Consider the following 15104-nt stretch of genomic DNA (forward strand, 5'->3'; position numbering starts at 1 on the left):
AGCTCAGCTTGGAGAAAATAGCTGCTTTGGAGGGTAGACTCTATGGAATGACATCCCTGCTGAGATCCTTCTCCTTCCCAAACTCTGCCGTGCCCAGGCTCCACCCCCAGATCTCCAGGAGTTTCCCTACCCCATATTGGCAACCCTAGTTCCCGATGACACTCAAATCACATGCTAGCAAGTGAAACATATGCTATTTACATACCTCTTTGTTGAAGTTTACACTTATGTATTTAGTTTGTGGATCTCTTTGGATCAATGGCTGCTCTAGGTTGAACTGACAGTCTCTATCAACCCGGCTGATCCATTCTTCATAAATTTTCTCACGATAACCTTTCAGCAGACGGATCATTTCCTCATACTTGGCATATATTAACTTGGCTTCAGAACTGATCATTACACTGGAGAGAGGAAAGCAAAGTCTTGCTATCTCACACAATATGGAATTAAATATTTTAATCAGACTTCAGAGTTACATTTTTTGCCTACATTAGCCTTTAATATTGTTCTAGGCAATATAATCCTGGCAGTTAGATATTCTGTAATGTCAGATATAGAGGAACTGATACTTACGGATGATCAATTGCTTGCAAGTCTTTCATTGGAATCTGTAATCTTTCCTGCATTTCCAAAGCCCACTTCAGTTGCCCAGCAACTGGCGGCATGTTTTTGCTAATGGGAGGCACGCCATCTTTAGCTTTAGTGGCTATTTGAACATCGTACATAATCTTTGCATTGTCCAGTTCGACATCGAACATCTCCAGCAGTGCTGAGTAGTGGGCAGCTGCATCTGCCTTTATAATTGGCCGTTCCAACAAGGAGGCAAACATATGTACTTGCTAGAGGATAAAATGCATAGTCAATAATTTCTGTATAGGATGGCTCTGAGCTTTCAAAACACATTTGAAAAAGTGCTCTGAGTTATGCCAAATGCCCATGAATTCACATGCCAAATTAGCAAGATGCAGAAAAACATCTGTATTTACAGTTGAAGCTAAAACCATTCTTCCAGGTGATATATAGGATAAGCTTTCTCAATTATAATTTTAATTAGAAGGAGAAATCAGTTCTGCATTTGTAACAGGATACCAGTTGTAGGTGAGCTGAGTTACACTGGATTTAACACTGTAGACTGCCAATGCACATGTGGCTCTCCATACTATCAAGTGCAGCTGACAGCCAGCATAATGTAGTGGCTAAAGCATCAGACTAAAGTTGGCTTAAACTCCCCATTCAGCCATGAAGCTGATAGTGCAACCCTAAGTAGAGTCACACTATTTTAAGTCCACTGAAGACAATGAGATTACAAGGGTGTATGTACTTAAGATAGTTTCCGGTGGGTAGCCGTGTTGGTCTGCAGTAGAAGAGCAAGATTTGAGCCCTGTAGCACCTTAAAGACCAACAGGGACTTTCCTCCAGGGAAACAGCTTTTCTAAAAAATATTTTATTGTTTTATATAAAGGGTACAGAAGGAAAAAAGGGGAAGGGATAAACATTGGGTAACAAAAATCCCTCTGCAAGTCTGAATAAAAAAGGTTAATACATAAACCATCTACTGGTTTACTAACGGATTTTATGGGCTACCTTCTACTGTTTGCATTTTTAATTCGATAGCAAGATGATTAACTCTTTCTTTTACATTTTGGAACCACCTATAAGTCTATTTAACATTAAATTCTAATTATGAATGAATGATTTTATTATTAGGGCAATAGCCAGATAAGCTGCAAACCTTGTCAGTAAAACCGACTACATAATAAAAATCTTTGTATACAAAATACAGATAAAATTATATCAATTAAAAATCACCTAGTTCACATAGACACATATCAATTAAAAATCACTAATACCCTTCTCCGAGCGGATTTTAATAGCTGCAGAGCAATACTTGGCTACTTGCAAAGATTGCTGAGAGTCTCCCTCCCATAAGAGGAATTTAATTTTCAGAACTAGTGTTTGCAGAACTACCTAACAACCTTGAAGGCAGGCTGGTACAATGTACAAAAATGTACTAGATACCTCTATTCATGTTCTCAACATTACATGGCTATGTTTCTTGTAGTTGCACCATTAAATCTAGAGAGACAAGCTTTTAGGAGAATTAAAGATGGTATGAAAGAACCACTATCATGAATGTACACACTCATTCCTTTTGTTCCACTGTCTTCTTTGGTCAAAAGCGATTTACAAGTTTTTGAAGCACTACAAAAGCACACAAAACCCATGAACAGAGAGCAGGATGGATGTGTATACCACAGGTAACAGTTACTTTATAATACCATCTTCAACTCTTTGAAAAGTTATTGTCACCAGCTCAGGGGTCTTGGCCCTTAGTACATATTTTTTCTGGACATTGAGCACCTGAGGAAGATCATATCTCTCATAAAAGAATAAACTATTCTCTCTTGTCAATCTATTTCTCAGACCAACTATTTTAATAGATGTTTCTTCCTGCAACAACCTTGTTCCTTCTGCCATTGCTAGCTCAAGTATGGAGATAAATGAATCTTCTTTTCATAACTATATTTGAATAGATCATATTTATGTCATTTCTTCATTTTTTTTCAGTTAAAGCATATATAGTTCCTTGAAACACTTTCCTCATCTTATTGATTTCTCATTTTCTGTGCTGTTTTCCTTTAACCTTTACAGTTGATGAGTATGAAACAGATTTCAAGCATGCAGAAGAACAGCCAATTGCTTTTACTAATGATAACTCAGAATGGAACACATTGGCAGGAAAGCAATTTTAAATAAACATTAGGCATGTGTGTTAAATTCTGGTAAACCTTTTTTTAAAGTCTTGATTATGGTTATCAGGAAGTGGTGAGACTTCAGCTCTCGAGTTCTTTGCCCCAAGGAGATGGATTTGGATCGTTAAGATCTGCGGTATTTTGTGATGCTGTGTGCAATGAAATGACTGTGAGATCTGGCAAGATGCCAAGCCTTTCTGTGGAGTCAATAAATATTAAATTCTTCTCTCTAATTCTGTGAAACTGGAAAATCTAGGTTGTGGATGCTGGGAAGATGTTCCTATTCAGAAGAAGGTTTGTTTTCTAATTAAGTAACTATTTGGTTTAAATTTGGCATCAGAATCACAAGGGAATATCATCTGAACTCTTCATGGGCTAACTGCCCTATGCCTTGAGGCACAAAATACTGATGATTTATCAGCTACAAGCTTCTTTTCTCAACCAGTTGGTTTTTAATGACTTAGAAGTTGCAATGAAGAACAGGATGAGTAGATGACTGTGTGTATGTGTGTGTAAAGAAATGGGGTAAAATGAAAAATTGTGATTCGGACTTATGTTGGAAATGCGGAAAAGATAAAGGAACATTTATGCATACATGGTAGTTTTGTAAAAAAATTTAAAAAATTTGGAGAAAAGTAATAAATGAAACTAATAATTTGATTAACCCTAGAGTGAAAATGGAGCCTTCCTTTTGTTTACTGGGTATACCTGAAAATAATTTAGACAGATGTGATAGAGTCATATGTCAATACAGTTTTGCAGCGGCAAGAATCACAATAGCCAAAACCTGGAAGCAAGTAAATAAACCTTCAATTAATGCTTGGAGAAATTATGGATCTATATGCGAATGGCCAAATTAACAGAGTCCTTACATGGAAAGGATATGGAAGATTAAAAAAAAAACATGGTCAAAGGCCATCGCGTATTGGGACAAACTGGCGAAAATGAACTTTATTAATTTAGTTAATGAGTTGTAGATAATTGATTAATGGTTTTATAATTATTTTATTATATTTACTCTTTAAAACTGTCATAACACTTCTCCGGAAGTCCAATATGGTGATGGGACACTATTTCAGGGTGGGTGGTGGTTTTTCAGGGCACTATGAATTTTGTAATTTTTTTACTATAATAAGTAGTATTAATTGTTAAGTAGAGCTCTTTTGTATTTTCTTTTTCTTTTTATTTGTATGTTTTGTTTGATGTTATAAAAATATAATAAAAATTTATAAAAAGAAAAAGAAAAAAAAAGAAATGGGGTTTCCCAGTTTTTTTCTGTTACAATTCTTTGGTTCAGGCTAAGGCCTAGTATGATTTGATATTAAACTCAGGAGGCCTAAGAGAGGCCAAAAGGTCCACTCAGCAGTTTACGACCGACCGTGAGAACACTTTCGTTTTAAGGAATTTGCTTTGAAGGAAGGGGGCAGAGCACACCAGATGCAAGCTATTTCACCCTCCCTAAATTGAAGGACATTAGTTACCCTGGTTACAAATCTGTCGGCCTTGCTCTTATCTCTGACTTAAGGATGACCAGGTGCTTTGTATTACTGCAGAATCGAAGCACCTTTGACATACTGATTCAACAGAGAGGCAAGTGTATGACAAGACAATCAATTGCTGGTTTATGGCTTTCTTCGTATTCTCATTGGCGTATTGGGCCCACGTTACTGGGATTGCGAAGATAAAAGTAGACCACGTTCCATTAGAAATCATGAACGTTGAGGCATGGCTGGCCCATGCCTGACTTCATCGAAAACTTGTTTTTGATTTGCCCTTTCGCAGGGAGAATCTTTGTATGACTGAACGGTTGGAACTTGCATGCTGAAACCAGGACACATGAACCTTTGGAGAACTGGTAACTTGTAACCAAACCTCTTGAAACTTGCCTTAAACTTTGCCAAACGTTTGAACCTAAAGAACCTGACTGTGTAGCTAGATATATTAAGCTTTGTTATTTTGTGCTTTAATGCTTAATTAATTTTCCTTTCTGTAATGAGCACAAACCTTGAAAATAAATCTTTAACCTATATTTGGTTGTGTCTTTTGACTCTGTGGGTCCCAAGGCTAAATCTGAAGTGCCTTCTTGTTTGTGTGACCACCTACCAAGGCTTAAAACCTTTTGTTAGCATAATCCTCGCCTGCTGGGCATCCTACCTTGCAGGAGAGGAGTTGTGCTTTAATTAGGAAACAGCCGGCAGAGGCTGCCCCTACCCTCTGCCGGGGCTGACCGTTTGCATAGGAGCTGGTGGCAGCTTACCTGCTGAGCACGGGGAAACTCCTGGGCTCAGTGTTTTGTTTAAAAGTATCTCTTGGCCAACCCTTAATAGAGGTCCTGCCCAGCGGAGGCTGGGTGGTTTTCCTCTACAGTGTGGCATGTTCTACATGGGTTATTTGATCTGGGTTTGATACTGTCAGGTAGCAGATTATTTTCCTCCTTCCCACAGCTTTGTGGTACCGTGTTTCCCCGAAAATAAGACATACCCATAAAATAAGCCGTAGCAGGATTTCTAAGCATTTGCGCAATAAGCCATACCCCGAAAATAAGACATAGTGATAGGAGTGGCTAGAGGGAGACTAAACTCCCGAGCCCCACCCTCCATGGGACATTGGGCTCAGTCTTCCTCTGTTCCCGCACTCACGCCCTGACTTCCCAGGGAGCGATCACTCCCATTCCCCATCTTCTCCCCACTCCCCTCTCCCACCGACGGCTCCCCCCGCGATCCACCGCCACTCCCGCTCCCCCGCTGGATCATGGGGCAGAGCTTTGGCCTCTGTTGGGTCCCCGGGTTGTCCCCCCACCCCCAGGACCCGTGCCATCTGCCTCGGGCTGGCCCACTTCCCCCCGAGGTGCAAGGTTGGTGCTCAGCCTCCCCCCGTTTCTTCCTCCGGCTCTGCATTCACCCGCACCGCCGCCGGGCTCAGCCACCCTTGCCTCCTCTTCCCCCCGGCCTGGTAAGTGGGGTTGCCTCCCCAGGCGTTGGGGTTCTCCCGGAGGGTCCCCCGGTTTCAGGGCGTCCGCTGCCCGGGAAGGGGTTGTCCCTGCCCCACCCCCAGGACCCGTGCCATCTGCCTCGGGCCAGCCCACTTCCCCCGAGGTGCAAGGTCGGTGCTTGACCTTCCCCCGTTTCCCCCTTTGGCTCTGCATCCACCCACACCGCCGGCGGGGTCGGCTGCCCTCGCCTCCTCTTCCCCCCGGCCTGGTAAGTGGGGTTGCCTCCCCAGGCGTTGGGGTTCTCCCGGAGGGCCGGGTGTGGCAGTGGGGGCAAGGCGCAGTCCCGAGGGTCCGCCCCAGGTCGCGGACTCGGGACACATACCGTACTTATGGTAATAAAAATAAGACATCCCCCGAAAATAAGGCATAGTGTGTCTTGTTGAGGAAAAATAAATATAAGACAGTGTCTTATTTTGGGGGAAACACGGTACCATCTGTGTACCTCCTGGCATTTGTGGTACCTTTTGTGTACCTTTATAGTCTGGAGATCAGTTGAAATTCCAGGAGATCTCTAGGTCCCACCTAGAGGTTGGCAATAGGGTTGCCAGGTCCCTCTTTGCCACAGGCGGGAGTTTTTTGGGGCAGAGCCTGAGGAGGACGGGGTTTAGGCAGGGGAGGAACTTCAATGCCATAGCAGCTATTTTCTCCAGGTGAACTGATCTCTATTGGCTAGAGATCAGTTGCAATAGAGTTGGAAGGGACCACCAGGACCATCAAGTCCAACCCCCTGCACAACGCAGGAAATTCACAACTACCTCCCCTCCCCACATCCCTAGTGACCAGAAGATGGCCAAGCTGCCCTCCCTCTCATCATCTGCGTAAGGTCACAGAATCAGCATTGCTGACAGATGGCCATCTAACCTTTTCTTAAAAACCTCCAGGGAAGGTTGTCCTTTATACCTCCTCTATAGCCCATTTGGAATAGAAGACAACGTGCTGATATTTTAAATGGAAAAGTTATATGTGCATGGTAGCGAAAGGTTTGAGTAAGTCTGCAGGTTTGACATTCACAAACCCTTAGACAGTTCACGTTTCCTAAGACCTCAAACTTCCCCATTTAGTACCTCAATACTCTTTGATTTAAGAGGAGCTGTTTACATCTCCTAGACTGTTTACATTCCATTTTTTCACACTTTCTCCAAACCTACACTCCTGATTTCCCTTTGCTCTTCTTGCTCATTGGACTGTAAGTATTGCTGCTGTGGCGCCAGCAACAGCCTGTTCCCATTTCTCATGTGTTCTTGCCACACAAGGGTGCTTATTCGGTACTTGCAGAGGTGAGATAGGGTTGAGGCCCCACAAGCCTTCCTTTTTGACATTCTAAAGGACTTTCTATTTTAGCTCTGACTGAGCCTGGGCAATTAAAGCAGCCCTTCCCTGACCTTAGATCAGAAGAAAGAAAACGGGTCTTCCATTTTTCCGGGGCTAAGAGGCTACCTGCATGAGTACAAGCTACTGTTTGTTTCGCTGTAGCGAAATAATATCTAGGTATTAGATGTATTTACTTTCTGAATAGTCCACTTTTCTCAAAGAGGCTCAAGGCAGATGCAAAGCCTGCAAACCACACAGAAGTATGTGTACCTTAACAGCAGACTCAATGCTGGAGGAGTCAACGAATCCTTGATAGAAAATGGTGGCCAACCGTCTGTCCAAGTCCTGAATTTTGATCTGGAAGTCTGCAAAATCTTCATCAAATTGCTTCAAATGATGATTTAAAAAATGAATTAGGTTAGCCAGTATGTGTGTGTGTGTGTTAAGTGCCGTCAAGTCGCTTCTGACTCATGGCGACCCTATGCCAGTATACTTTTAGGTTAATTTTTATAACTTAGCCTGTTAAGGGCACAATCCTAAGGCTCATTGTCCTTCGTGGTGGTTTAAGCGACATCCCAAGCCACAGGAGAGTGCTGGGCTTGGTCACTGGTGATGTTGTTGCTGGCTGTGGTAGGGTGCCATGCGCCAGGGCCAGGGCTACATGGTGCCGGGCGGTGCCGAGCTCTCCTACTTCTGCAGAAATGTTTGGTGGCCTGGAACACATGAGACCCCACCCCGGCCTCTGGTTGCAGACCAGAGCCCCAAACTGCCTGGCGTGAAGCAGCTCGATCCTTCTCCAGCATGGTGAGAAGCAAGCAGGTTCTGTTTCCTTGCATGAAGCCTCTCTGCCGATGCAGCACATCACCCCTCCATGATAATTCTGAATATGGAAGATCGGCTTACTGTGGAAACTTGGCCAAGATTGTATTAGGTTTGGGAACTGCTTAGGATAGGATTGCCAGGTCCCTCTTCGCCACTGGCGGGAGGTTTTTGGGGCGGAGCCTGAGGAGGGAGGGTTTGGGGAGGGGAGGGACTTCGATGCCATAGAGTCCAATTGGCGAAGCAGCTATTTTCTCCAGGTGAACTGGTCTCTATCAGCTGGAGATAAGTTGTAATAGCAGGAGATCTCCTGCCACCACATGGAGGTTAGCAACCCTAGCTTAGGTAATTAAGGCCATGGGGGTATAACATGGATATATGTTAGCACCCCTCAGATATATGCCATGTATGGACACTCTGCTGATACTACCCGGTATAAACCCAAAACTGGTGCAACTGTTTCATAGTGAAATGAACTAACCTCATCTGCTGGATCTAAAGGATCATATTTGCATTCAACAAAAACCTTGATAAATTCGTTGACCTCTTCATAAATTTGAACCACCTGGCTTCCTAGAATATTGCCTCTCACACCACCTATTTCAATTTTCTCCAGTTTGAGAAATTCAATTGAAGTTAAATACAGTTCCTTAAAAAGAAAAGAACATAACTATTTAAAGACTTTTTTGGGGGTCAAACAGGAATATCATGATCAATAGCCAGCACTGTGACTTTTTATAAAGGGTTTCAATGTAATTACATTCTCCAATTTTTATTTTTTAAAATATTATTGGACTGGATCCTGTCATTCATGTGATGCAGAAGGCTCTTCTGCCAGCAGAGGAGGCTCTTGCGTTGATAGAACACCCTGTACCTTAGAGGAACGCAACGGCACCCACAGAACAAATGGGCAGGATCCAACCCATTGTTCATAAAAATCATTTTTCTTAATGTAAACTTGTTACTGTCGCAATTTTGCATTCTAGTTAAACTAATTACTTAATTCTCACCTCTATTGTTTTCAGTCTGTGAAAAAATGCATTCATTCTAGTAAAGACAAGGGTGGAAGGGAATTCCCAGTTTTGGGGCTCCGTGTCCTGCAAATACAGAGAAAAAGAATGCTGTGTCATAGGATGGGCTGCAGGTAAAAGGATATTTTCGGTTATGGCAGAATCTCTCGGCTACATGTGCTGTATGATGTAGAACTGTCAAGTGGTTCATTAGTTTACTGCTCCAACTGGTGTTTTTTCAAACGAAAAGTTAGCAACTGCAGTGCTGCGAGCTACAGGAGCATGTTAAAATTCAGGTACTACTATGAGTTTGCAGCTTTGTGCAGGGTACCCTATAATGCCTTTGCAGTACCAGAGAAGCACAGCGCCAGAGTCAAATATGAGTGTGTCTATACATAAAACAATGTAAAAGGGGACTCTTTCATTTGAAAGTTGTACTGTTTGGATAAATGTAGTTAAAACAATTTCCCATTTTACATTAGATTAATTACATATAGGCCATTTATGCATGGTCGGTTTTGATGCTTGCTCAAAGCTCTTTTTTTAAAATGCGACTTTAAAAACGCCTATTCACGGTCCCAACACAAAAGGAGAAATTCCTCACACACACACCACTCACCTGCTCCTTCATTCCTGTTTGCACAACCATTAGCATGAGCATAGCTAACGTGCTGCTGTTATTTTGCATGGTTCCTTGAGGGGATTCTTCACGGCGGCGGAGCAAACACAAAGGGTCGCGTTAAAGGGGCTCTTAAGTAATGCGAAGCAGGTATGTGCCGGCTTCGCAGTCACTTCTGGAATGACGGTTCAGCATGAAAAATTCAAAAAAATATGTGGGGCAATTCAGCCTGGAACGCGCTGCTAATGACCAAACATAAATGGCCATTAGGAAGCTCTGAGTAATGTTTCCTTTAAGAAAACTGTGCAGTAGCAGCAATGACTCACCTGGAAAAATGTAGGCATCATATCTGAGCAGCAAATGTCGTAGGTCTTGTAGAGTTTCTCTATCACAGCGATTCCCTGCTTGATCCCTCCCAGAACTTCTTCAATCTCACTTTGTAAGCCTTTTAGCACCTCTTCAGGACTCAGAAAGTTACGTGTCTAAACAGAAAGAGAGGCAATCAAAAACCACACAGAACATGTTGAGCCAGACTTTGGAATCAGAGCCTTTTAAAATTTTGCACTATAAAGGCACTTTATGACAGGTTGACTCTCCGCTGATAGTTATATCATTCTGATCAGTTAGCAGATATGGAAGTTTCAGCAAGCTTGTTATACCGCTTCTGTTTATGGTGGTGTTTACATTTTTTTAAAGTACATGAAAAATACTAAGGATTCAAGATGTGCTAATTGGGTGTTCTTTTACCCACTGTGACACTGCCATTCAACTTCCACAGATCCAGCAGGCTGAGCAGTGGAAATGGCCATGGAGGTTGTAACCTATACCATTGTCTTCCAGTCTTGTCATTTATGCATGGGTACTTGGACTCATGTTCACCCCGTCTGCCTCAGATGCTCCTTGGGGTTCTGCATGAGTTTTGCATCCATTAGAAATGACCTCGCTGCCAGCCCTCACAATGTCCGGGTCTTTCCATTCCTCTGTTAACCCGAGTTTGGGGAGGGGAGGGACTTCAATACCATAGAGTCCAATTGCCAAAGTGGCCATTTTCTACAGGTAAACTGATCTCTATCAGCTGGAGATCAGTTGTAATAGCAGGAGATCTCCAGCTAGTATCTGGAGGTTGACAACCCTAATGGACAGGCTAAAAACAAAAAACACCCTCCCCACTATTTCCCAAAAATCAGCCCCCAGAGCTGCTATTAGACCCAGTAGTGTGTATGTATGTGTGAGTGTCAGGAGTCTGTAAACCTGTCAAGCCTCCCGTTCCTCCTCCAACTCTGAAGAGATCAAAGATCTCTCGTGAAATGTGCAATTTTCCGTAGGGATATGGGTGTCTGGAGTCTGCTTCAGACCTATCTTTCTTTCAGATGGAGAATGACAATGGAAGCAGTAACAAGGTGGGTGGATGTGCCTGTCTTTATGGATTCTGTGGTGAACCTGGTGTCCCTCTAATTACAGCCCTCAGTGGTCACTACCCTTTTGCTGTCCGCAATATGGGACGATGCTGAAATAGAATCTCTTTTTAAATTTTTATTGTCACAGTCTCAACATCTGTGGTACAAGTAAAGCTGAAACTATATTTGAGCACCCTGGATACCAAAACCAGGACAAAATAATAGTTTTTAAAAAGACTCCTCAACTGAGGGCTATATTTTCATAAAACAGTACCATTTCAATGAAGAGGTTACAGATCTCCTGCAAAATGACAATGACTCGGGATGGAGTATTGTAGTATTCGGAGTTGGCCCAGATCAAGCATACGGTGTACATGACGCTGTTGATGAATGGGGACAGCTGTGTGGACATAAAATTTCATTGAGTCAGGGTTTTAGGAACGTCAAATATACATTTCAAGGTGATATGACATTTTACTTGCTACCCAACAAGCTGCTGATCTTACTTAGAACTTTCAGAATTAAGTTACTCAGGGCCAAACTACACATTACAAGTTACACAAGTTCACTGCGGGGACTAGCAGACATACTGCAGCTGCAATTCCATTTAGAAGTGGCAATTCTGGATAAAATTTGCATTTGAGTATACAAAACAACCATTTGAGAAATTGTGATATTGTACTTACTTTACACTGTGATCCTTGCAATATTTACGCAGATGACTGCATGCAACTATGTTGTAATTCAATTACTAGAATTACAGTTGTTCGTCATATTGATGGCTAAATGACTACATTTTGAAATTATTTGTGCTGAAACACTTTTTGTGTGTGGCTGCTGTGTCGGCTTTCCCCAACTACTTATCATACACAGTGGTGCTTTTTTCTCACAACCTCCAGATATTAGTTGGAGATCTCCTGTTATTACAACTGATCTCCAGACGATATAGATCAGTTCACCTGGAGAAAATGGCCACTTTGGCAATTGGACTCTATGCCATTGAAGTCCCTCCCCTCCTCAAACTCCGCCCTCCTCAGGCTCCGCCCAAAAAACCTCCCGCTGGTGGCAAAGAGGGACCTGGCAACCCTACCTGGGGCAGACACACAGGGGACACAATAATTGTTGAACATGTGAATTAGGCCTGTCATATAGGGATTTGGCTCTTGTCATCTATATGAAAATAACTTTTCGTGTGTATCACTGCAGTGCACAGATGGAGATGTCTAGGATTGGGGCCCTCACTGGAGTCATGCCCAGCCCTGGACTCACTTCATCACTGGCAGGTGTGGGAGAAGGTCAAGCCTGCCCTGATGAGTACATTGCAGTTCTGGCAATTTAAGGCCTTGCTACAGCCACCGCTAAGTGGGCAGAGGAAAGCCTCCCAATCAGTCAGCTTCACTCCCAACCTCCCACAAGATGTTGTCTTCTCCGGAGAGGCTGGATGGACCAACCAGAAATGTGCAGCTCCCTGCACCATAAAGGGCCAGGCTTTGGGTCAGTGAAGAGGGCAATACTGGCTCTGTACACAGGCTGTGTGAAAGAGGCTGAGGACTGAAGGAGGAATAATGGAGCAAGACCATTAGTCATGTAATTCCACTAGAATTGGTGAGATTGCACAAGTAAAAATGATCAAAACTTGCATTTCCGGAAAACCTTAACAGTAATACAGTTGGTTATATATGAGCAAGACAGTCTACAAGTCTCAAACATTATTTCTAATTTATATAAATATATATATATATACCTGGGGGTACTCAGCTTGTTCCACTTCTTCTAACACAACCTTTAGGGGCTGCAAGTATAGGTTAATATCATCAGCTTCCTTCAGTCCTGAATGAAAGCAACGTTATAGGGTGGGTGAATCAAAGAGAAACTTCATTTTAATAATCCTGACAGCCATTGATCAATGTGATCCAATAGAATTGGCTGGTTATGATTGTAAGAAATGAGGCTATACCTGCAGATACATCCTTGAAAACATTCCTGAGTGCTGGCCAATAACAGCTCTTTGCCCTCTCCAAAATCTCAGCAATCCTTTGCACTTGAGGGGCATACAGCTAGAAAAGAAAAAAACACATGCACAAAAGTATACCATAGCAACGTATCTTCATTCCTATATGATTTATAGGCAAGTTTGAAAATTACTGTCACCATACCTGCTCATTTATGCATTGCAGGTTAACCTGTCGACTGTACCAGAAATCAAACTCCACTTTGGGTAATGGGTTCAAGCCATCCAAGAGAGGCTGTGCTGAATCTTTGCTCAGGATGTCTCGGATCTGATGAGACCAGTCAATAATTATTGTTTCAATGGAATGTAATAAAGTACTGTCCACAGATGCAGAAAAACTGAAAAACCACAAAGGATGAGAACATGGTGAAATGCCTTAATTTCTGATCAGTTGTGACAGAATAGTAAATGAAATTTTTAGCAAGTGACAACACTAGATTCCTCAGTTCCAGCTGCCCTTTTAATATGACCCATTCCTCCTCTTTATACTGCACAATAATGTATTGACCTTTAGGTAGGAAATTAAGGATTCTGCACTAAAACCCACACATCCTGCAATCAGCAAGCCCAGATTCAGATTTGGTTTTGTAAAGTGGAATCCATAGATACTCCAGTTTACACAAATTACACAGAGGCCATTTATGCAGGGTCGATTTTGATGCTTGCTCAAAGTTGCTTTTTTAAATGTGACCTTTAAAATGACTTTTCACGGTCTGATGCAAGAGGAGAAGTCAAACAAATTCCACCCCCACTCGCCTGCTCCTTTGTTTGCATAGCCATTAGCAATGGTTGTTTGCATAGCTAAGCTGCAGCTGTGATTCTGCATGCTTCTTTCCAGAAATGCTTTGAGGTGGGGGCGGAGGAAACACAAAAGGTCACGTTAAAGGAGCTCTTAAGTAATGCAAAGCAGGTATGCGCCGGCTTCGCAGTGACGGCTGGAATGACAGTTCAGCGTGAAGAAATTTAAAAAAAATATGCGGGGCACTTCAGGCTGGAACGCGCTGCTAATTACCAAGCGTAAACGGCCAGAGTGGTGCGCAGAATCTGGACATTTTCAGTTGATGGAAGCATTGGGGACTGGTGGAAAGGCAGGGACAAATAGGAGAGATGAAAGGAGAAGGATGGCTATGGAGGTATGCCATAAATACATGGACTTCTGAACTTTTCAATAATTTCCTTAAAGTCTTGAAGATAACTTGCTCTTTTTAATGTGAAAATGGGTCCTGTATATGATGTCAGCTCTTGTACAAAATAGAAAGGGTACAGATACTGGCAGATGTTATTTAGAAGCACCCACCTGTCAAACACATCTGCTGAACCGTATAACATTTCGATGCGTTCAGGCAAAGGGAGCAGTGTTTTCCCTTTGATTTTTCCTCCCATCACAAACATCTCATTCTTTAGCCTGTGGGCCTGCCTTATAACATCTTCAGCTACCACTCGAGGCCACCCAGCCAGGTTTTCACTCTTCATAAACAAGGAATAGACTACCTAGAAGGAAAAGGTTGCTTTAATGTTGCCACAGGTTTCAGTTATTAGGCATCATGGCACCTGGATTACATCAGGATTAATAGCACTTTAAACCATTCCTGAAAGATCCACTTTGTTTCTAAAACAGCCCAATGGCTGAAACTCCCTTATATGGATAGCTTCATCCTATATTCCTATACTATGCTGGTAGTTGCTACATCATAGCTATGCCAGTGTTATACTGGTACTGTGCATCACCACCACAAACGTAAACCCACACTGTTGCAAATCTACTTCATCGATATACTCATGCACTTTGTCTGCACAGTGGAGTTGAGCAGTGAGCGGATCCCCACCCAGCTCACATGACTTGAGGATAGGATTGCATCATTAGGTCCACCGTTGAGCAACTGGATACACAAACTTGCAGAATATGTAGTGATGGCCAAGCTGACGAACATTGTCAACAAAAAAATGAGAGAAGACTTTACAAAGAACTGAAATTATATTACGAGTATATTGCTAAGTAATTCTGTCAAGTGGAAAGTTATAATATGAGAAGACTTTCTTGCTATTAATAATTGAAGACAGGTTAGTGTTATTATATAGAATAATTACATTCTAATGGGGTAACTAAATAAGGTTATGATAGATGAAAGTATTTTATTACTTTTACTCTCTCTCTTATTATTATTTCTTCATGCTAAATATTATTAAGTAAA

The 15104-nt window shown here is 42.3% G+C and overlaps 1 protein-coding gene across 1 annotated transcript in view; it reads right to left on the bottom strand.

The window, feature by feature from the left end:
* Positions 1 to 15104, bottom strand: part of DNAH17 (dynein axonemal heavy chain 17) — a 176662-nt gene that overhangs the window by 148838 nt on the left and 12720 nt on the right. The window contains exons 4-14 of the mRNA XM_056848614.1: positions 14210 to 14403; positions 13058 to 13250; positions 12859 to 12958; positions 12646 to 12731; positions 11176 to 11301; positions 9831 to 9986; positions 8886 to 8972; positions 8357 to 8524; positions 7327 to 7443; positions 574 to 839; positions 206 to 401 (exon numbers count right to left, since the gene is read on the bottom strand). Of these exons, the coding sequence (XP_056704592.1) occupies positions 206 to 401; positions 574 to 839; positions 7327 to 7443; positions 8357 to 8524; positions 8886 to 8972; positions 9831 to 9986; positions 11176 to 11301; positions 12646 to 12731; positions 12859 to 12958; positions 13058 to 13250; positions 14210 to 14403 (1689 nt within the window). The remainder of the gene's footprint in view (positions 1 to 205; positions 402 to 573; positions 840 to 7326; positions 7444 to 8356; positions 8525 to 8885; positions 8973 to 9830; positions 9987 to 11175; positions 11302 to 12645; positions 12732 to 12858; positions 12959 to 13057; positions 13251 to 14209; positions 14404 to 15104) is intronic.

The sequence above is a fragment of the Euleptes europaea genome, chromosome 1, assembly GCF_029931775.1.
Source record: "Euleptes europaea isolate rEulEur1 chromosome 1, rEulEur1.hap1, whole genome shotgun sequence".
NCBI classification, from domain to species: Eukaryota; Metazoa; Chordata; class Lepidosauria; order Squamata; family Sphaerodactylidae; genus Euleptes; species Euleptes europaea.